Source organism: Chelon labrosus (genome assembly GCF_963514085.1).
Source record: "Chelon labrosus genome assembly, chromosome: 5".
Taxonomy (NCBI): domain Eukaryota; kingdom Metazoa; phylum Chordata; class Actinopteri; order Mugiliformes; family Mugilidae; genus Chelon; species Chelon labrosus.
Genome location: NC_140341.1, coordinates 10,096,498 through 10,118,733, shown reverse-complemented (window position 1 = coordinate 10,118,733; position 22,236 = coordinate 10,096,498). Strand labels below are relative to the sequence as shown.

Genomic DNA, 22,236 nt, shown 5'->3' with positions numbered 1-22,236 from the left:
TGCGGTCACAAGGATGGTTGCAAACTGAAGCAGTGCCCTCAGATTGTGCAACATTCCCATTTTTTGTCTTTAATTTATGCAATTCTTACTCAAAAGAAACCCTCAAAGACTTCTTGGCAATTTCACTAGCTGCCACAAATTTGCTTAAAAACATAACCAACTGCTCGCCAAACCAAATCTTTTCATAATTATAACCATGGTGGGGATGACTTTTGTTTTTCTTGAACTTGTCTTCACCACTCTTCACTGCCATCGTTTCCAATCGCACTGCCTAAAATGAAGACTCATGCGATCAGCATTACATGATGTGGCAAGAAAGTTACCTCATAGGCTCAGCTCAGGAGACAGAAACACCACAGTGGCTTCACCTACTAGCTAACCACCGGCTTGCAGCTACAAGCCCATTAAAACCTCCTAAAAAGTCATGAAGTTTTCTGTTAACATATTAAATGCCCATTTCTTACTATAATTATAAGTTGATCCTTCAACACAAACAGTTTTTACTCAACTTGTAATTTGTAATGTTACCACAACTTAAGGCTTTTACAAAAAAACCTTTGTCAGATCCTGGAGGGACTGATCCTCTGCCGCTGGTCAGGTTTACCTCTTCCAGGTGGGGCTGTTGAGGAGCAGGGGAGTGGCTGGGCTGTCTCTGATACTAACTACACAATAACAAATCCCTCACTAACAGACTAACCCGCTAATGACAAGCTGTGCGTGAGACGTACTAACTGGCTGTCTGTGTTTTCGTAGTGTTTCAGATATGTTGGAGCAGTCACAGGAGCAGCCGGGGGAGATCCTCCTTAACCTGTGGTTAGACTTACTAAACTAACCAGCAGACTAACTCACCAACTAACTGAATGACTAACAGACTTTCCGACTGACGTGCTAACCACTGGTGTGTCTGCCCACAGTGTGTCAGAGTTGCTCTGCCTGTACGAGGAGGACCCCGAGGAAATCCTCTTCAACCTCGGTTTTGGTCGAGAGGAGCCTGACATGTCCTCGAAGATTCCCTCCAGGTTCTTCAACAGCTCCTCTTCAGCACGAGGCATCGACATCAAGGTCCAAGCAGCATGAGAACAAACTTGACATTAAATCAAACGTATTGTGTCATATAATTGCGCCATTAATCATTTGTACTGTTTTCTAATGACTTCCTGTGGTTCATCTGCAGGTCTACCTGGGAGCTCAGCTGCAGCGCATGGAACTAGAGAACCCCAACTACGCTCTTACGAGTATGTACCTCCATACTATGTTCAATATCCATGCGCCTCAGTCGTGCAGGTGAAGGGTTAACCACGCTCTCAGTGAAAAGCTCAGGGGTTCATGTCCTGAAAGTGTAGACAGAGGAAGTGAAGCTCAGCGACTGTGTGTGTGTGTCCTGTTCCCTGTATTTGTGGCATTTTGTGGGGTCCTCCAGCTTTTTTAGCTGTTCTGCCAACTGCCCGGACAACACTGCCAGCAAGGACAAAGATCCGTTTGTCCCAGACGCACACACACAGATACACACACACACACAGACCTGCTCCGCTAACATCCTGGCCCCTTTTTGTTTTCAGATTCGTGTTTGCATGAAGGTACCGGGTTGCTAATTGAACTCACACACATTCACTCACACACGTAGCTGATTCTGCTCGTCTGGACAGTTTAACAGTTTTGTTGCCATAAAAAAGGAGGCTTTGCTGAAGATGCTTTGTGTGTGAGAAGATTAGTTACTCCAAAGTATATCAGGTCTGAAAAACTGCTGTTTAACTAGTTTCAAACTCATCAACTAGTCACAGGGTATTTGAAGTAACGAAGACAATTAATGAGCTGTCTAAACATTTATGCTTTACGCTTAAACATGGAGTAACTCTAGATCGGTATTGACTAAAGCTCTTTCAGTCAATGGCTTTGTTATCGAGTGCTGGAGATTTATTTTTTTTTGCCACTATTCACTAGTTGTCCAAGTCAAACCCTGGCGTTGCCTCTTGTCTCTTGACTTCCAGCTCCCGTTGCTGGCTGTAGTAAATACAAAATAACTATCCTGATTGCTTCACACATCCGACCGTACATTTATCTTGGAAAGTTGGAAACACACTTTCTGACACTCATTGTCTTTCAGCCCAGTCAGGCCTTCACTCTGTACGTTATATTGTGAAACTGGTCAGATATTTTGGGATCATGAGCAACAGATTCCCTCTTCCTGTGCAGACAGGAGGTTGAAAAGCAAAAGAACAAAACAGTCAGAGCACTACATACGTGTTTGAGTGAAAATGGCACATTTATTATCTGGGCACAACGTGACAAACATGGTATTCCAGTTATCTCTGTCCCTAGTGACAACGACGGCCCCTCACCAGCCGATGTGTAGTTCCTAGAGCGAATTTTGCATCTACCCAGAATGCAGCTGGCCATGCCCAGTAAACCCCCAAGGGGAGACACCCACGAGGCATCCTCAACAGACCACCCTAACTGACCTCGTCTGACATGCACCATGCTCCCCATTCCACAAAGAAACCTTACACCGATCAGTCATACCATTACGACCACCTTCCTAATATTGTGTAGGTCTCCCTTGTGCCTCCAAAACAGTTGTGACTCATCAGAGAATGGACGTGGGCCTTCTGAGGGTGTCCTGTGGTGTCTGGCAATAGAATGTTGTTAGTGGGGGCCTTTGGGTCCTATGGGTTGAGGGGAGGGGACTCTGTGGATCATCCCACAGATACTTGATCAGTTTGGGATCTAGTGAATTTGGAGGCCAGGTCAACACCTTGTGCTGTTCTTCATGTTTTTTTTAGTTGTTCCTAAACTGTTTTTGTGTATGTGCCTGTGTCAGGCTGGGGATGGCTGCTGCCATCAAGGAGTGTCATTGCTATGGGGTGGGGGTGCCTGGTCTGGTCTAGGTGGGTGCTACATGTCTAAGTAACATCCACACCAATGAATGCCAGGTCCAAAAGTTTCCCAGCAGAACATTGAATTGTCACAAGATGGTCAGTGTTATTTACTTCTCCTGTCAGTGGTTTTAATGTTGTGGCTGATTGGTGTATTTCAGCCCCTTGTATCAGCAACGCCATGCTTATCATCGATGAGGGCTGGAACACCTTGATATAATGGAACTTGATCACATGAAACAGTAGTGTTTAAAACATTTTAATTCAGATTAAATTCATTGTTCAAATTGTCTCAAGACGCTTCACAAAACCCGTCCTGAAAGCCTCGGAGCAAGCATGCAAGCAAAAACGATCCATCTGTGAGTGACAGACAGTTGTAAATAAACTGATTTCTCATGAATGTTTCCATTCGTTCAGCATTCAGATTAGACTCCTGGTCAAAGGTCACAAGCGTCCACCTGGATGTTGGTTCTCAGAAACAAACGGCGTGACACCAGAGCATTATGGACAGTATGAGCGGGCGCGGCTGCTCATACAGACATATTGTTTCCATTCGCTTTATCTCGGGATCAGGACCTAATTTTCCCTGTTATCACCTGATAACAACTTAATGAGTCATAAGGTCTTTGGCAAGCAAGCACACTGGGGCTCATAATCTGACACAAAGAACAGGTGAATGACCGATCATATAAAGGCCCGCTAAGAGAAAGTGGAAGAGTGGATAAGGAACTTGTTTGCTGTAAGAGTGTCCTTAACTGTATCAGTCACTTAAACCTACTTAGACCAAGCCCAGGACTGTGTTGGAGCAAATATGTGATTCAAATACCTTTGACTGAAGTCCAAATGGCCTACAAACTAATTGGTTCTTTCTCTTTCTGTGTGGTCTTGAACAATTGCTTGTGCCTCTTTGGCCAGAAACAGTCATAAGCCTGGAAACTGGAGCAAACGCTGTCAAGCACTTTCGACAATATGCGAACGCTCTAATCTGGGTTTACTTATTAGAAACCTTTTTCTTGGAATAGATCGATAACGCGGCTGCGTAACAGTCACCGTAATAGGTCACTCATTATTATTACTTCCCCAAGTCGTGAAGGAAGTCACACGGACACCGACAGATCACTCATTCATTGAATCCTCTGAATCATCATACCCACACTGGGAAACCTCCGTTGGTGCAAACTCTTGCCGGCGCGTCGCTGCTTCTGACCGAGCGTTCGAGAGAAATCCCCACACCCTTGTGCCCACATGCACAGGTGTTGTTGAATGATTTGAATATTCATAAAGATTGCCTGTACAGATAAAACTCGTTGTGAGATCTCTTCCTGATATCTGCAGAACCAGCAGCATAGGGCTAAATATAGTTTGAGCAGGGGAGTGCACCAGCGGTGGAGTGCACCAGCGACAGGTTAGGTTTGAAAGCATCTGTCGGACATCTGGAGCTATAATGTGAAAGATCATCTTAAGACGTTGGGATATTAGTTTGTAACTGATCAAAAACAAATGAGTTGACACACTGGATGTCGGTACGAAATGCTGGTCATCACTTGCAAGAACTGTTGCCTTAAGTCCCTCCATATAGAGAGAGAGATTAAACTTTCTGAAGAATAAATCAAAAAGAGAACTTAAGAGGGAAGTCCATACCTTGATTTCTCAGCTTCGTACACTAGAAAAGTCTAAAGCGGATCTTGAATGTCACATTTCTGAACCTGAAAACCCATCGGCGGAGATCAACACACCGTCCCAGCCTTCACTCTCGATCAATTCAGTGAATGTTTGGCTTAAAACTGACTTTGTGAAAGTGTGCAGTGGCAGGTCTTGTGTTTTATGCCTGGCCCTGGCCTGGTGCTGTGGTGGTTCCTGGAAGGTTTTTCTTCTCCTTTTCCAGAACATTCTCGTACTCCTCCATCGGCTCCCTGGAACCCGGACACATGTGTGCGTGTTGTTGTTTGTTATGTAAGCTCTGTTCTCACCATCAGAGAAAGTCTCCGGGGATGGCCGAGAGAAGAAAGAGGGGAGTACGTGTCATTTTCGCTCATTCCTCACTTCCTGTTTTAAGATACTCAGAATGAGCATTAACGCCGAGTCAGCAGTCAGCAGGAAACACACTCGCCCCATGTTACTATCGTCATGCACAGCCGTCTGCAGGGTTAAGAGATACCGTAGATGTGCTAATATGAGGGAAATAACTGAATGAAGAGCTGGTTTGCAGCTTCTTTTAAATGTGCATTCATTGATCATGCTGTAAACTTTGCCTATCACAGATAAATGAAGCTGCTCCTGCTAACATTTTAGCATCTGACAGACAATGAGAACTATTATCATCCCACTGGAGTTGTGTTTGTTTCTATATTCATGCTCCTTTTAGCTCACATTTGGTCTCCAGCAGGTCCTGACTCTCTAGCTGCTAGATGTTATTCTTTCTTCACATGCTAGCTGTTAACATTTGGAAACACCGCTACTGAGACTGAGGTATACAGTGAACTCAAACTAGGAGCTAGCTTGAGTTTTTATAGACCGTATTTGTTTACATTACTTGATCATTAGATGCGTGCTGACTTGGCTGTCAGCAGTTCCTGTTTGTGGTGAACACGTGGACATAAAGGCAAGTTTCCACTGAATTACTGAAGAAACCTTCCAGGTTCAAGGGAATCTAGAGTCATGCGGACCATATTTAGTCAGAATTTTAAGTAAGTTGTTTATAATATGCAAAATGTGTAATGATTGTCAGTGGTTTGTCTGTTAGAGAGACAAAAAGAGATGGAAAGTGTTTTTTCTTTTGCCCCACTCAACTATTGTGGCTGTCTGGCTCGGTCACTGTTGCAGACATTTGTCCTCGTGCCTCTAAATATTGTCCAGTCACCATGAATCTGCGTTGATAATTGTGTCATGCATGCCTGCTTTGGGGCGACTTCAACGTGGTTGCCAATTGCCCAGATTGTTCTCTTAGATTCTCACACGGAGAAAGTAAGTTTTCCAGTTACAGACGCTGCAATGTGATCTGAAGGTGATGGTTTCAGGAGCCCTAAGGTGCTGGCGTCATACATAACCTGTTTCAGATCTCTCGGCGTTAGCTAATGCTCAAGACATTCCTGTGAAACACAGTGGAAACATGCATTAACTACGCTTCCCGAACCGGTCAGGATAGTAATTGATCGGTTTGCAGCTTCGTAAGAGTGACAAGCTCACAAACTCATACATGCAGGCGTTATTATATCTGTGCGCTCAGTTATGTTTTCTTTTGAGCAAACAGCTGTAATCAGCGTACGCTCCCTACAGCGTCTCACCGTGCTGATAACGCGTCCGTGACCCCCTTTTAGCTGTCCCGTCCCAGTTAAGCTTGTCTAGAACATTTTTTTATTTATTTTTTTGCCTCCGTTTTTCCATTTTTAGTGAGCTTGTTTTAGAGATGTTGAATGGAGCGGTGCGTTCTTTTAAAAGTCTTTCTGGTGGCAGCAGCACAGACTGGTACTGGTGCTCTCTTTTGAGGATGTGCCGTCCTGCACGCTTCGCCGTGAAGAGGCGCGTTGTGTAATCAGAGTGTCCCCGTTTGCGGTGTGACTTTCTCTGTCCGTCTGAAATACCTGAAAAGTGCTGATGTTAATCCGTTAATGTTTACAAAATGTCGCTACAGCGCTAAACTCACCGTCATGGTCCAATTAGAATAGTTTTCTTCCCTTTAGATCAAATGTCTCAGACTGCAGAAATCACCCAGACGTCCTAACTGTGATGTAACTTAAAGCCGGCACAGACGTTTATTAGCTGGAGGGGTTTTTTACTTTTCCGAATTAGAGGTCAGAGGGGAGCGAATATGAGAAGGCCTGTGCTGTACATCAGGCGATAACATAAGAGCGGTCACAAGGTGTTTATAAAGCCACGGACAGAAGACAGAAGTCTGTGTTTCATAACAGACTGACAAGTATTTAGACAGCGAAGGACGGAGGAGAGGAGGGGAGGAGGGAAGGCAGGAAAGTATGCAAGTCATCATCCTGTTAGAGATGAGACTGACGGCTCGACTTACACAACCTCAGGAGGAGGGGGGGGCGGGTCGATATGACGTCCGTGTTCAGCCCCGACATGAAGCTTTTTGACTTAATTTTTGTTAAGAATTAGTTGATTTTTATGCTCTGCTTTATTCTCCGTTATAGTTATTTTATTTGTATCTGAAATCACTCTCTTGTTCACTCCTTCACTGCTGGTTTAAACATTTATAAACACTCAAATGTTTATAGTCAGCTGTAATTTAATCTAACAAATTAAATGAATTAGTTTGGATTGGCCTTTACCCAGAGTCAAGTGAAAAGTTCTGTTTGTCCGTAACCTTTTCAGTCTAGTTTTGCACAAACACTTGAAGCAGGGCCCAAACTTGTAGCTCACCTCCATAAAATATATTTTTTAAATCCAAATCCAAGTCATGCAAAACTTTAAAAAAACATGTTTTAGCATTTATCATTATCATAAATTAAATGTAATGCATTCTCTAGTTCACATCTTGTCTCTTCATGTGTTTAATTTATTAGAAACACTTGTGCATGTACTTGGCCACGCAATAATCCAATAAGCAGGAAGCGGTGCAATATGTGAAATCCTGCACATTTTTTCCATCAGTTTCTATTAATGTTTACACCCAACATCAGAAAAGGGGAGAAAATTGGGTTCTCTGCGAGTCGATCGTTGGTGCCAGACAGGCTGGTTTCTGAAACTGCTGATCCGATGGGATTCTCACCACAATAGTGTGGAGTTCTGCAGTAACTCAGATCAGTCTTAGCTGAGCACGCTGAGCAGAGCCTCAACACGTCCAACGTTGAGATAGATGGACGAAGACCGCATTGGGTTTTTTAGTTCAGCCAAGAACGGGAATCCAAAGACTGATGATGGTAGGGTCAACAGCATGAATCCGTGATCCCAACGGTCCAGACTAGTGTTGGTGGCGATGAGGAATGTTTTCTTGGTGCAATTTTGGGAACCTTGACAATTATCGGTTGTGGTTTGAATGCCGCAGCGTACTGTGGGTACAAAAAGACGCCACGCCACGAACAAAGATAAACTGTATCAATACTTTTGTTCATTTATTTTAAAAATTACAGCCTCCTCCTGTCAATGTTATTCTATGTTTTCTTATTTTTATCTTTTTTTTCTCTGAAATAAATCACATTGGTTTTCAGTGACGTTGCATAAGTTGTAGTTTTTAAAATAAAGGTGCAAAAGTCCTGATTTGATTTATCTTTATCAAAAAAAACCTGCCTAGTTAATCTGAGTATTATTATTGACCTTGTGCATCCTTTTATGACCAAGTATTTGTGTGATGATAGTGATATATGTCACAAAGCTGGTTTCATTCCACGCTGAGTGAGTTCACTTGAGTGAATCCAAAAGGCAACACCTTTACGACTTTAGATTCACGGCGTGAATGTGCAGCCCACCCGTCTGCAGAGATGATGTTATGCAGTTGTGTCAACATGTAGCGTAATCTCACAGGAAAGTTTCCAACGCACTAAAGCAGAGCGAAGCCCGACTCAGTATACCCCGATAAAGTGCTCTCTGAGTGTAAGATTCAAGATAAAGCCCCCAAGTACATTTCTGACTTGTGGTATGCATATATTGATCTAAAGTCTCTCAGATCAGATGTCCAACTCATCTTTAACTGCCTTGCCAGACCCGTCCTCTTACTATGTCCGACTGTGGCAGCCTTTTTAATGCTGTGCTGCTGTGTAAACAAACATCCCTGTTATGTATTTCCTGTTTTGCATCTGTGAATCTCTTTCCGACTCCTGCTGCGTCTCTCCGTCTCCCTCAGGTCGTTTCCGTCAGATCGAGGTCTTGACGACGGTCGCTAACGAGTTCTTCCAGCTCTACAGTCAGGTCTCTGGACAACCTGTACAACGCATCAGCTCCAAGGACCAAGGTAACTGTGGCAACCACACCACGGGGACGGTTTTCTCTGTAGTCCAGATCAGTGTGAACGACCGGAGAGACTAAGTCTTAACTCTGGAAATGAACCTCTGGTGGATGACTCATCAAACTGTTATCTGTTAATTGAAAAATGATCTAGAAACATCTGTGCCTTGACTTTCAAAGATGTGACTATTTGAAGAAATGGATAATCAATAATGATTTAGTCTTGTGATCAAAAGTCCATATTAATTTAAGCCATATTTAGTGTTTTAAGGAAGGATATTTAGTTCATCCTTCCACCAAGAATGTTGTCTCGTGTTTATTAGTGGCTGCTCCACTTTGTTTGCGAAAGAATTTAAGGAAAGTCTTTACTCTCTAATTTGGGACAATTTGCTTTGTGTGACTTGTATCTCTCTAAGGAGGAGGAGAGGGCGGAGAGGAAGGCGTAGGAGGTGAGAAGGAGCAGTCCCCGCCTCTGAAGAGGAGCAACTCGGCCATGAATGTCGCCAAGCTCTTCAAGAGAACCATCAGCAAACACAACCTGCTCGGCTCCACCAGCGAGTCGCCGGAAGCGCACAAGCAGCTGAACGGCCACGGCTCTGCCTCCGCCTCCGACCACGCGCACACCAACGGTCACGCGCCGCAGCAGGACGGACGGGGCGCGGCGGACTCTGACCACCAGTCGGAAACGGTCGGCCAGAAGCACGCCCGGAGGAAGGACAACTTCTCCCTGGCGACGGTTACCGAGGAGTCCAGCGGGGATGGGGAGACGGGTCGGCTGACAGACTGGTACCAGTAGCTAATGTTAACTACATAATGTGTGAGCAGGTTTTCGGCAGTGGAAACAAAATGTCACGAGGGAGCTGGTAGCTTAATCCGGTGGTTTCCTATCTGTGGGTCTGGCCCCCACTGAAGGGTCATTAGGCAAATTAAAGAGGTCGTGAGAAGATAGGGGAAGGAAAGTAAGAAGTTCTGATACCCCATCATAATCACAATGCCTCAGAAACTGATCTGAGGTTTAGAGTCTAAAATACAGTAAATAAGAAACTTTGAATAATATTCAGTACTAATACTGATGTTAAGTGCCTTTACTAACTAACTTCTGACCTCCGCCATCAGTCCTGAAGAGAGCAGCACCGGAGCAGAGCATCCGCCAGAGTCAGCTGACCTCCAGTCAACCAATCAGAAAGCAGAGGAGAAGGCGGAGGACGCTCAGGTGCTCACAGAAACGGAGAAGAACCTGACGTCCACCCCAGAGAAAGCTCCTCCCGCCCTGGCCCCGCCCCAGTTGGCCCAGCTTCGAACAGAAAATGCGGACTCTTTCGACATGGAGGAGGTACGAGGTTTCCCCCGGGCTATGATCTGAAAGTAACATAATGCTCTGTATATTCTCATCTGCTTTACCTGTAGCTTCTAAGTCTGTAAAGTTACTCTGGAAGTCAAATTCATTCCAGTTAAACCAAAAAAAAATCCTCCTCTCGTATATGTTTAGTCTACACTGATACTCCCAGAGTTTAGGGCTAATTTATCACTGAATTCACTCACCAAGGATTGGGCCCAGATTATCTTTTAATGCGTGCGCTTACAGATCTGCTCTCAAACATCCTGAACCACTTAGAGAATACTAGGCCCATCTGATTAATCTGAAACACGTTTGATATTTTTATGGTTCTGTGAAATCCGGATGATTATGTCAGCACTTGCACAATCGTCAATGAGAGAAACGGGTATACAAGGAGACGGATGGAGTTGTCAAGCAAATGTTAATGCGCCTTCAGATCTAATGCTAGCTAACACATGATTGTTGGCGGATGCGACGGTTAAAGTCGATGGTTTCTCATTTAACTTTCTGTTTTTTTTTCACCACAGTTGTTTCACCACAGTCTCCGTTTGCTTGACGTAATTTTCCTGTGAGATTATATGAAGTGGGTGCATTCAAAGCTCCCTAATCTGGCACAATAATCTAAATAATTTCCTGTCGTGTGAGAACGTTTGAGATTAGAATATCAGTGAAGTCTGTCATTCGTATTTGATGCATCCAATGTGTTTGGCCAGGATCTGTAAACTCAGTGTCCGACCTCTGTTAAGACCAGCTCCCATAAAGATGACAGCACGAGGACTAACTGTCCTCACCAGGAATCTTACAGTGAACCTTTTCTTTGAGTGGAGGTCATGACCCTGCACAAGTCTTCTCCTTCTTCTTCTTCTGTTTCTTTCCTTTAAAGTACAGTCTGTTGTTTGTCATTCAGATTCAGAGTAACGAGGATGAAGCTCTGCCGAACAGAACATCCAGAGCATCCGGTGAGTTCTTAACTTCGTCCCACTTAACTTAAAGTTGCCCCCTATGTGTTTTTGAATGTAAACGAACAGATTTCATGTTTACATTCTCTCCACTAAATGCACCACGTGTAGGTCAGAGAGGTTTGACTGAATGCATTTACCACCTTACAACACATTTCAAAGACGTGCCACAGCTGATGCCTCAAATTATCTTCAGCGCAGCTTTAACGTACATTTATGTGTATTTTCTCCCGCGTCACTCACACTTTAAGTCCTTTAAGACGGCATCCGTGTCAGGAAAGACGTATGAACCTCTTTAAACACCTTTACAGGCCAAATACGGTTCATAATCTACTTTATATGTGGTGTCATTGAGTCCTTAACCAAACAGTTTGAACTTAAATCTCATTGAATGACTTGAAATATATGTGATGTTTAAACAGACAGTGAAAGATAACAGGGACCGGTGCAGTCAGTATGTATTAGCATTTCAGCATTGTTCTGAGTTAAAAATAGTTCTTTCCCTATAACTTGTGCCTTTATTTGTTTGGTCAGACTTATCAGCTGTGCCTCTCCTCTTTCCATCTTAGGATCTGTCCCGAGTCTCGGTATATTTCTGTAGGATTTTGAAGTATAAATCTGTCCTGAGTATGTACGCAGCCTGTTTCAGGATACTATAAACATGATTCCTGTGTGGCAGATCTCAGCGAGGACACGCTGTCCTGCCTTTTAATGCCTCCGCTTCATGCTTAGTACACATTTTTCTGATCTGCCACCTGCAGGACATGTTGGATACTGCAGAAATAATCATGATGTTTTCCTTGTCATTATCTCTCTCAGATCTTTTGAGGACAGTCAGTCAGCAGTCAGACAGCAGTGGCTTTGCCGAGGAGCCTTCTGCAGACTCCAACGGCTACCTCAAGGTGTGTTAAACGTTGCCTGAATCTCTTAAGTATTTGAAGTGACTCACAAAATTACAGCCAGAGCTTTATGAACATTAATCACACATGATGATTTCAATATGTTAAACCATTCAGAGGCAATTTAACTGAATCTCATGCCCACTCTCTAAATAGACACCTCCTTAAATTATGTATAATTATATTAGTCATGGCAGCCATTTTTATACATAACCTTTGGTTTAATTTTATTGTGCTGATGGATTAATCCTAATCCCAAAAGTACAGTTAAATTGATGGTTTAGATGGAAAAAAAGTCACATTTATTCAAAGGCAAATTGACCCTAGATTAATATTTCACTGTATTATTATTGTTATTTGTCCATAAATAACACAAAAGTTAGGGTAAAGCGGCCACTTTTGCCTCAGTGTCTCATTATAAACAGAAATTCAAATGCACAAAGAAGCAAAAACATCACTCACTGTTAATATAATTGATTCAGATATCTGACTAATTAATTAATTACATTTTAACTATTTGTAATTAGGTACAGGAGAGCAGTGATAGCGGCGACAGCGAGACCACTGTGACGTCACACCCTTCACAAGATGTGGCCACGCCCCTTGCCGTGGACCAACCACCGTTTGACCTGCCAGACGGCAGAGGGGAAGAGGCGGGGCCTGGTGGTGCTGCAGTGGCTGATGGGAGGAGTAGTTCGTTGGAAGAAGACGCGTATAAAAGGAGTTCAGAGCCTCTTCCACAGTACGCTGCCCACCATCTCCCCAGGAGCAGATCAGTGGGAGCGCAGCAGGAAGAAACGCTGGACGAGGAGCAAGTTGAGATTAAAGACTCGGCTGGTTCTGAACCAGGACCAGAGACTACCCAGAATATGTCTTCTGCAGAACAAGAATCACAACAAACTCAGAACCAGATCAAGACCACAGCAGATCCACCCATGGAGGGAGCGAACACGGAAGACAAGTCCCAAGTAGATCCTGATTCACTTTGTCCTCCAACTTCTCCCGTTCTCAAGGCTCTGGACCGAGCCAAACAGCTCGCGCAGAATCGGACAAGCCAACGTGTCGACCCGCAGAGCAACGAGTTGCCTGCAACCCCACGAGGAAGGCGTGGTATCATTCCCATGCAGAGGTCTTCCTCTATGCCCTCCTCGTTCCTATCGCCCTCAAAGGTCGTGTCTTCTGTCAGGATCCAGTTTGGACGAGGCCAAGCATCCTGCACCCAGCCCAGGTACTCCTTCAGATACGCCCAGGAGCCCGGAGAGGACAAAGAACAAGAGGAAGAAGAGAAGGAAAAGGACGAGGAGGAGGAGGACGAACAAGAACAAGAACAAGAACAAGAACAACCAAACTGTCTGTCTACTCTGATCATAAACCCTTCCATGTCCAAAAAAACACCAGCTGCCATTCCACCTAAGCCCATCCCTCGCTACCTGATGCGGTCATCCTATTCCCTGCAAAGCTCCAGCCCTCCTCCTGACTTATCCCCTGGAGGCCACTCCTGGAGCACCCAGAGTGTTCCCGATCTCTCGTCCAATCAACAGCACCCTGACCACTTCCAGCAAAAGATGAGCACCAGCCAGAACCAGCCAAGTTGGAATCCAGGGCAGATGATGTTCTCTTATCCTAACCGGCCAGCTCAGTACTCTGAACCCAGCCCCAGCCCCAACATTTGCTCCAGTTCGTACCCCATCACTCCTAACCCTCATCATCAGTACCCCTCCCCTCTTAATCCATACGCTAGTCTTCCTAACCTCCACCAACCCCACAACCCCTCCTTGAACCATCATTCTAGTCTAACCAGTCTCCACCATCCCGCAACTTCTCCTCTCCTCTCGCACGGCAGCCTCTCCAACTTGCATCATCCCTCATCTTCCGCAGCTCCTCATCACATCGGTCTGGGCCACTTACAACCCGGATCTCCCACAGTGCACCACCAGGGCTACAACCTTCCATACGGTCATCAGTCACCTTACCATACCTCTCCTCATACCTCACAGTTTGCCTCGCCCTACCTTGGTTACCAGGGGTACAATGTGAACCCACATCCGGCGTTCCCCTATCCCGTCAATCAGTATCCACCCTTGCCTCCAGAACACACTCTCCACGCGAGACTAACTCCTTCTGCTCCAGGCTTCATCCCAGGACTTGGGTCGACCCTTGGCCCAAGTCAACACCTGCACCCTGGCCTTGCTCCTCATGCTGTGGCTCCAGGATCAGGACTTATCCAGGGCACGTCCAGCACTGAGATGCAGCTGAGGAGAGTCCTGCATGAGATCAGAGGAACGGTTCAGAGCCTGGGCCAGGTCAGTCCTCGTCATTTGCACTCTTTTTTTAAGCAAGCTGTAGCAACCTTGGTTGTAGCCTGTTGTGGTTGTAGTCCTATTTTTATTTTTATTGCTTCAGCTCCTTCCGTGTTGCTATAAGAATAGTTTGAGTTTAATTTCTCTTGAAACTGAAGTAAATGGGAAAGTGAGAGTACCTGACCTGTTGTTAATAAGCCATCACAGCAAAAAAAAAACGTACTGCACCTGCAAGGTTTTACTGGAAAGTGGATTGTGTAACCTCTAGAAATAGCCATGCTAGCTGATTCCAGTTTCCATGCTAAGCTAGCTAACTGACTGACTGACATTTATTGTTTTCTTTTCCACATCAATCTGATTTGTATGTGGTTTGTTTCAAATTTGACTCCTCTTCATCGTCTAGTATCGTCCTTGTTTATTGAGATCTCAGCAGTTGGCTTGGTGCAAACAAAGCCGAATCAACTGATCTATTATTAAAAAACTGACCCTGTGTTGGTCTTCTGATTGGTCTGTTGACCTCCAACCAGATGGCCTTCTACCTTTTGTCAAGTCCCGACTTCCTTACTGTGGCTGCGTTAGAGAAACAATAGTCATGCAGGGGTCCATTTCCACAGAAAAAAAGTTGAAACTATACTCGACAAGTATGGGTACACTGGAGGATATAACCAGACTAGTAATATGTCAAACGTCTGTTAGCGTGGTTGCTAAAATTAGCTGTGTCACCTCCATGTTGCCTCTACACTCTATTTTTACGGGTTTTCAAAGTTTTTCTATGGAAATGGACCCCGGCATGCTTATTGTTGGTGTAACATTAGCGAAAGAAGGGTAGGAAGGGTTGGAGCCCCCGGGTTGTTGGTCAGCAGACCAGTCTGAAGGTCAACAAATAGTCAATTGTCTCCAGATTCATGGCTTGAGCTGGCGTTAATGATAAGGTTTCAACTGTTAAATGAGGCTAGATGTGGTAATCTGTTCTTTTGTCGGCTCGTTGTATTTCCACTTCCTGTCTTTATATTGCTGTCCTCTTTATTTAGAACCGAGTCGACACTCCGGATGCGTTCAGTGATCACAGAGCAGCTGTGCCCAGCCACCAGGTACTGTCCATGCTATCTCTGTCTTTGTCCTTTTTTTTAGGATAATTTAGAGCTGTCTGTGCTTTTTATTCACGGATGGTTTGTGGGTTCAATCCAGCGGCAATTCTTTCCTGCAGTAAAAGTTTAATTTAAATGTCTCCATGTTTAGCTTTTACTGGACTGCCATGACACAAACACGTAATCACAAGTTCCTTTGCGTGTTCTCGGGCTGGGTCGTTAGTGTCACGAGAGGACAGGTCCCCACGTTTTACTTTTCTGTGTGTATTGTTCCCACTGATGAAGCAAGAGATTGGATTGTCGTTTGCTTCACTTGGCTGACTCTCTCTGTTTTCAGTCGCTGGCTGACTTTCAGCAGAAGAGGCGTAGTCTGAACTTGTTCCGCAGTCAGATGATGGACCTGGAGCTGTCAATCATCCGACAGCAGGCTCTAGTCTACAAACACCTGAGCCCTGCCGACAGGTGAGTCATAACGGCAAACAGAGACATGTTGTGCAGTCATCTCGGACTGTGACGTTGGCTGTGACACAAAGCAAACCCGTTGTGTTTGTGCGCTTGTTTGCAGGCTGGAGGCGGAGCAACTTCAGTCTTTGAGGTCAGCGGTCAGAGAGGAGCTGCAGGAGCTGGAACAGCAGCTGGAAGACCGACTGATGGAGCTGACACACCTCCCACAACAACATCACAGAGTACATAGAAACCTAATTATTCAATATTAATGTCTTTATTTGTACTATTTTCTACCGCAAGATCAATACCAAAGCAAACGGCGGCTATCCTGAATCATCTAAAATTGAAAGCATATTTAGTTTTGCAAAACCATAAACACATTATTATTTATTCACGCACGCACAGCTAAAGCTAGACTTGTGCTTCTGCGTCAGATCTCCACCTTAGCTTAACGTGCTCCTCCTTAGAAACCTCCTTCTCATTCATCTTTTTGTTTTTTAAATGTTTCAATTTTATTGAACATAAACAACAAAAGACGCGTCCAGAACAGGGACAAGATATTAGGTACATAAAAAACAGACACGAAGAAGATTATGATAATAGTGAGTGGTATGGTGGTAATAGTATAGTAATATATGATATAATATGAAAGCAGTCACTGACGCGGTGTAATGGACGCACAGAATAAAAACCAAAAAGTAGAAAAGTAAAGATTAAATCAAGGGAACAGGGAATAATAATAATAATACTCGTCCACATCTCTCAGTGGCATCCTACGCACACTATCTACTCATCTATCCTCTTTATTTTCTGTGCTCCGGTGATTTCAGTAAAAGCAACTCTTGCTCAACGTTTATTAACTTCAGCTCCAGCATGAGCCGCCCAGTTTGAGTCACCAGCGTGTGAAATACACAGCTGACTAGTCGCCGACTGGCGTTTTAGTGGCGTAATAGCAGACACATGCCGGCCGCTTTGACTTGCGTAATCTTCGACTTAGGCTCCGCTTAGATCTGTTGCAGAAGTATAAACCGAGCTTAAAGGATATATATATATATATATATATATATATATATATATATATATATATATATATAACCGATGACCTGATATGACCGTGCAGTAATGTCATCATCCTTGTCCCTATTCCTCAGGGTCTTCATAGAGACAACAGCGTTGAGAGTCTGTCCACTGCCTCTGCATTGAGAGCAATGGAGCCGGTCAGTACAAACTCACATATGTGTTGTATAAATTTAAAGCTGCAAACATAATTAATATGCAACCTTTTATGGTTCTTGTCAGGTGTCAGACCTTCTCAGAGAGCAGCTCTTCCTCCAATCAGAGCTAAGCTACGACGGCCAAGACCACTCCACCGCCCCCTCCACCCGGTCGTCCAGCCCAGTCAGACGAGGAGGAGGAGGAGGAAGAGGAGATGGTGACCAGAAGAGTCAAGGAGTGTATCGGGCATCAATCAATATAACCCCTGCTCCTCCTCCTCGACCCAACACACACAATGAGGAAGAAGAGGAGAAAGAGGAGGAGGAGGAGGAGGAGGAGGAAAGGGACAGTGGAGAGGCGGAAGTACGAGCAGAAGGACCCGAAGAGGAGAGAGCGCCAGGAGGAATCAGAGTGGACAACCTGCAGCAGCTCATTAGAGAGGTAACACAGCTTCTCTGGAACGACTCTGCCCAGAGTTAGACCTGAAAATTATCTGTTGCCATTATAAAAATCACTCTCACAATCACAGTCAGCAACAAATCCACAGGAACTTGAGAAACAGGAGGTATTGTAACTTCTCTGCTCTGATGCTGTAATGTGTTCCAGTTACTCGCCCCTGGAAGGAGGTTACTTCAAAAGTTTGTTATGCTCTTATTCTCAGTGGCAGCATTTGACAGCAGCAGAAAATATACGTCTGTGACAGAGAAATCGCTCTCTTACAACTTAATAAACGTACACAAATCAGCCTTAACATTATGACCACCTCGATATAATCACGTTTTTCCCCCTCAAAGTTGATGTGTGAGTAGCAGGGAACATGGACGAGTGGAAGGATTAAAGATGGATAAGTTGTGATGGTGGGTGGCACAGTGGCGTGGTGGTTATCACTGATGCCTCACAGCAAGAAGATTCGAATCCATGGGCCGACTGGGGCCTTTCTGTGTGGATTTTGCATGTTCTCCCTGTGTCTGCGTGGGTTCTCGCCATCTACTCCGGCTTCCTCCCACCGTCCAAAGACATGCTCGATAGGTTCATTGGTGATTCTAAATTGGCCATAGGTGTGCATGTGAGAGTGAATGGTTGTCTGTCTCCCTGCGATAGACTGGAGACCTGTCCAAGGTGTACCTCTCGCCCCATGACAGTTGGGATAGGCTCCAGCCCCCCTGCGACCCTTCACAGCAACAGCAGTTACAGAAGATGAATGAATGAAGTTGTGATGGCTAGACAACTGTGTCAGAGCATCTCCAAATCTGCAGCTCTTGTGGGATCTCCCCAGTCTGCAGTGCACAGTGCCTATTGAAAGTAGTTCAATGAAGGAAAAAGATCATTAATGCTTGTGGGAAGCAATGGCTGGCCCGTGTGGTCCGATCCAACAGACGAGCACAACCTACTGAAAAAGTTAATGCTGGTTCTGACTGAAAAGGTTTCAGATCATACTGAGTTTGTTTTGTACGGGGCTGCAACGCTTCAGACCGGTCAGGGTGTCCATGCTGACCCCTGTCCACTGATGAAAGCTCCTACAATGAACATGTGAGCATCAGAACTGGACCACGAAGCAATGGAAGAAGATTTTCTTTCACATGTGGATGGAACTTGTCGTTAACATGGGGAATTTGCTTGGTCTGCAACAATGTTCAGGTGGTGGTAGGATCAAAGTGACGTCCACATAAATACCAGGACTTCGAAGAACATTAAATCATGATGAGGTGGTTTTAATGTTGTGGCTGATCAGTGTTTTTTTTATATTTATATATCTCTTTGGATTGCACAAACGGGGGTCAGAGGGAGCAATCTGAACGCCTGCCACACATCTGCAGACACTCAGTTGTTGCAGATTATTTTCTGTGGATTGACTAATTCCTTTCAGCACCACTTGCAACACAGTTCTTCTTTTGCTTTCTCTTCGCGGCCCAGAGAGTCCTGTGTCTTTCATCATTTCCTGTTTTCGGGCCATAGAGGTGTCTAGAAACAAATATTTTCGAGCTGATTACATTTCTTTTCTTTCCAGATTCGAGAGAGCGTGGCACAAGAAGTCCGACGGGAGATCTACAGCGAGCTTCTGGCTGCTGTGTCGCCGCGGCAATCACCCCTCCCTGCCCGACAACCCCCCTTGTAGTCTTGACAACGGCAGAGCACCGCCCCTCTTTTCACCTTCAGCCTTAGTAACCACTCAGCCTGAGCGACACCACTGTCTGTCTGTAACACTGTACTAGCTGAGTAACACTGTGGAACGCCATGCGTCTGTAACACTGTATGTCTGTAACACTGAACAGAGTGTGTGTGACAAGCCCCGCCCACCACAGGCCTTCCCAACCACTACCACTGCCGCTAATACTACCAGGGTCACAACTACTAACCCCTAAACGTCTCGGTCAAGTTTTTTATCTGATCACAGTCTGAGGTCAGATCAGGACATTAGCACAAGTCCTGATATTTCTACTTTAACACAACACAGCTGTGCAGAGAACAGTGCAAGTCTATGTTTAAATAATAATATAAATAATATATGATAAAAATACTTAAAAAAAAAAAAGAAAGACACCAACTGAATGTAGGAAATAGTGAGATCAGTGTTCAAATACAAAAAAAACACAATTTAAAGGCTTGGTTCACCCCAAATTTCAAAATAATTTTCATATTTTCTCTCTTCCTATAGTTTTTTTCAGATTTTTGGATCTGTGGTAACCTTGTTGACGTCACGTTTCATTTTAATCTGAAAGAAAACAAAGTGTTGCATTGAACTGCACGCTTTTAATGTGAAATAACATTGGTCAACGGTAAGTCTGATATCAGTAGCTACTGTTAGGTTTGTAATCAAAAGCAGAGGCACATTTTTGAATGTCTGCGTCTGCTTTTTGAAATCTTCTGACAGATGTCCAAAAACCAAAATCTGTTCTCATTGAAAGACACATCAATCAGGAAGAGAGAAAATGTTTCTATTACAAACATTTGGCTGAACTGAGCCTTTAACGTGTCTCGAAATCCCTTTCGGAAATACTGCAAACTCCTTAATCCTCCTTCGATCTATGCACTCGTGCCTTCTAGTAAAAGGACGCATTCCTTAGCCTTTAGTTTAAAGTCTGCTGAGCTCTTTATTTCCGCCTAAAGTTACTCATTCCACGCACATTTCATCTTAACGTCAAAGAGGTCTTTAAAGTAGTCATTTAAGGGATTACCATACATCATCATCACCATCATCATCATCGTGCTTCTGCTCCTTTCGTCTCCTACACTTATGAATCATGTCACATTCTGTGCCGCCTCCTGCTGTTCGTCGAACAATGAAAAGATTTAATTTATGCGACATCTCTTTAGAGCTAGGATATATAATTTTTTAAAATGTGTTACTTTAGCGGTTTAGGATGAACAGAGGGCACCAAGTATGTCTTATTAGAGAGCTAACTACGCTGTTAGCATGCTGTTAGAGCCTCCAGCTAACTGTGGCTAAAAGTTTTAGTTGAACCAGATCATAGAATTGAAATCAGACAGATTTGGAAGTTTGTTTTTAGTTGCTTTGTTTTAAATGTGCTACGGTAGGCTAGCAGTTTCCAGCTGTTTCCAGTCTTTGCGCTAAGCTAGGCTAAACACGTCCTGAACATATATACGTGTGTGTGTATTGGTTGTACCTGAGCAGGTGACGAGGTCAGCGTGTGATGTCATGAGGTGCAGAGTCAGGGGTCTTGGTAAGTTGTCACGGTGACAGTGATGATGATGATGATGATGGGTGACAATGTAATAATTAGTCAAGGTAGAGGAGCTTCGTGAGCTTTAGCTGCGTTAGCATGTTAGCTTCACTCTGTCTGATAACAAATCTGTGTACAATAATGTGAACATATATACATATATGCATATATATGTATATATGTATATGTATGTATATTGATTAAATACTGAGATTGCTGTTAACGAGTTATCACTGCCAACATTTCAAATGTGATCAGTAGACCACTTCAACACAACATTAGATTGATCCCAGGCTTGCCGGTTTTATTGAGAGAAATGATTCATCACAATACTGAACCCGTTTTTCTTTGATATTCAATCTTGTTTTGTGTCACAGGCGTTTGAATGTACAGTTGAAAATAGAAAAAATCTTAAACCTGATTGGCTGAGAGTCATGTCAGCCAAATACGACACACCCCTAATGTTTTGTTTAGTTGTTGTTGTTTTTTTTTAATCTTCTTAAAGGGACCGTGATTCTGAACTTTTCTGCACAGACTCACATTAGGATTGAAATACTAAAACCTGTGTGCGTGGATGTTGTTGATGTTCTTGATCTTTGGAAAAAGTAAATCTAAGCTAAAAGGTTCACTTACTAGTAATTTGGAGCTTTCACAATTCAACAAGGTGGTGTCATGTGACTTAAATATGATCTTCAAGTCATGTGAATGCTCCAAAGCGTTATTAACGAGACCTTTGACCTTCAATTCTCTTCAGAGTTTATTCTCTTCATGTTTGTTGAAAACCTTTTTTTATTTGATGTTCTCTGATCACATACTGTGCTCTGCTGGACCACTCCCTCTCTCTCTCTTTTTTAAGTGATCAAGAATTCTTCACACACTTCTAATTACACTTTACTGTTGGTGTCTATTAATTTCTTTTGATGTCTAATGATAATAATGATGATGTGTATTTTGTACTGATGTCTTGTAAGCGGGATGCGGGGAGGAGTCACTCTATAGAGATGAGAATAATAAAGATGTATTTATTTTCAGTACAAACGAGTGCTGCCTCACTCTTTTGAATGATGTTGTGTGTGTGTGTGTGTGTGTGTGCGCGTGAATGTAAAAAAATAAAAAAAGCCTTCTAAGGACATTGCAGTAGTTTCCACACTTAAACCTGCACACAGAAATATATAAAGTACACATTTGAAGTAACAAACAATTGAAGTACTTTTTATTCCACTTCATTTATCTCCCAGCTATGGTTTCTTATTATTTATTAGGTTTTATTAGATTTTATGAATAAAACCAATAATAAGCTCATAAAACATAACGTGCTGTTGCACAACAAGTTACAGTTTCACAAAGGTTTCATGTCAGTGCTTAAACTTCAGCATTTTTTCCTTTTTCAACTTCATTCAAAACATTAAGCCCAACATTGCTATTGTTGCTGCTTAACCTTTTTAAGAATCTGTATTTCCCAGGTGGTCCAACTACAGCTTTGTTCTGTTAAAACTATTACATATGGAATACCAGCCAGTAGAAAAAGAAAAGAAATA

At 43.7% G+C, this 22,236-nt stretch overlaps 1 protein-coding gene across 1 annotated transcript in view; it reads left to right on the top strand.

Annotated features, from left to right (window-relative positions):
• The window catches only part of itprid2 (ITPR interacting domain containing 2), a 40,019-nt gene extending 18,255 nt beyond the window's left edge, over positions 1-21,764 (top strand). Inside the window, exons 9-22 of the mRNA XM_084544150.1 lie at positions 915-1,062; positions 1,175-1,235; positions 8,668-8,775; positions 9,185-9,554; positions 9,885-10,101; positions 11,015-11,066; positions 11,886-11,968; positions 12,493-14,268; positions 15,297-15,356; positions 15,691-15,815; positions 15,919-16,039; positions 16,952-17,017; positions 17,100-17,456; positions 19,024-21,764. Coding sequence (XP_084400276.1) covers positions 915-1,062; positions 1,175-1,235; positions 8,668-8,775; positions 9,185-9,554; positions 9,885-10,101; positions 11,015-11,066; positions 11,886-11,968; positions 12,493-14,268; positions 15,297-15,356; positions 15,691-15,815; positions 15,919-16,039; positions 16,952-17,017; positions 17,100-17,456; positions 19,024-19,131 — 3,652 coding nt within the window. The 3' untranslated portion in view covers positions 19,132-21,764. The remainder of the gene's footprint in view (positions 1-914; positions 1,063-1,174; positions 1,236-8,667; positions 8,776-9,184; positions 9,555-9,884; positions 10,102-11,014; positions 11,067-11,885; positions 11,969-12,492; positions 14,269-15,296; positions 15,357-15,690; positions 15,816-15,918; positions 16,040-16,951; positions 17,018-17,099; positions 17,457-19,023) is intronic.
• The last annotated feature ends 472 nt before the right edge of the window (positions 21,765-22,236 follow it).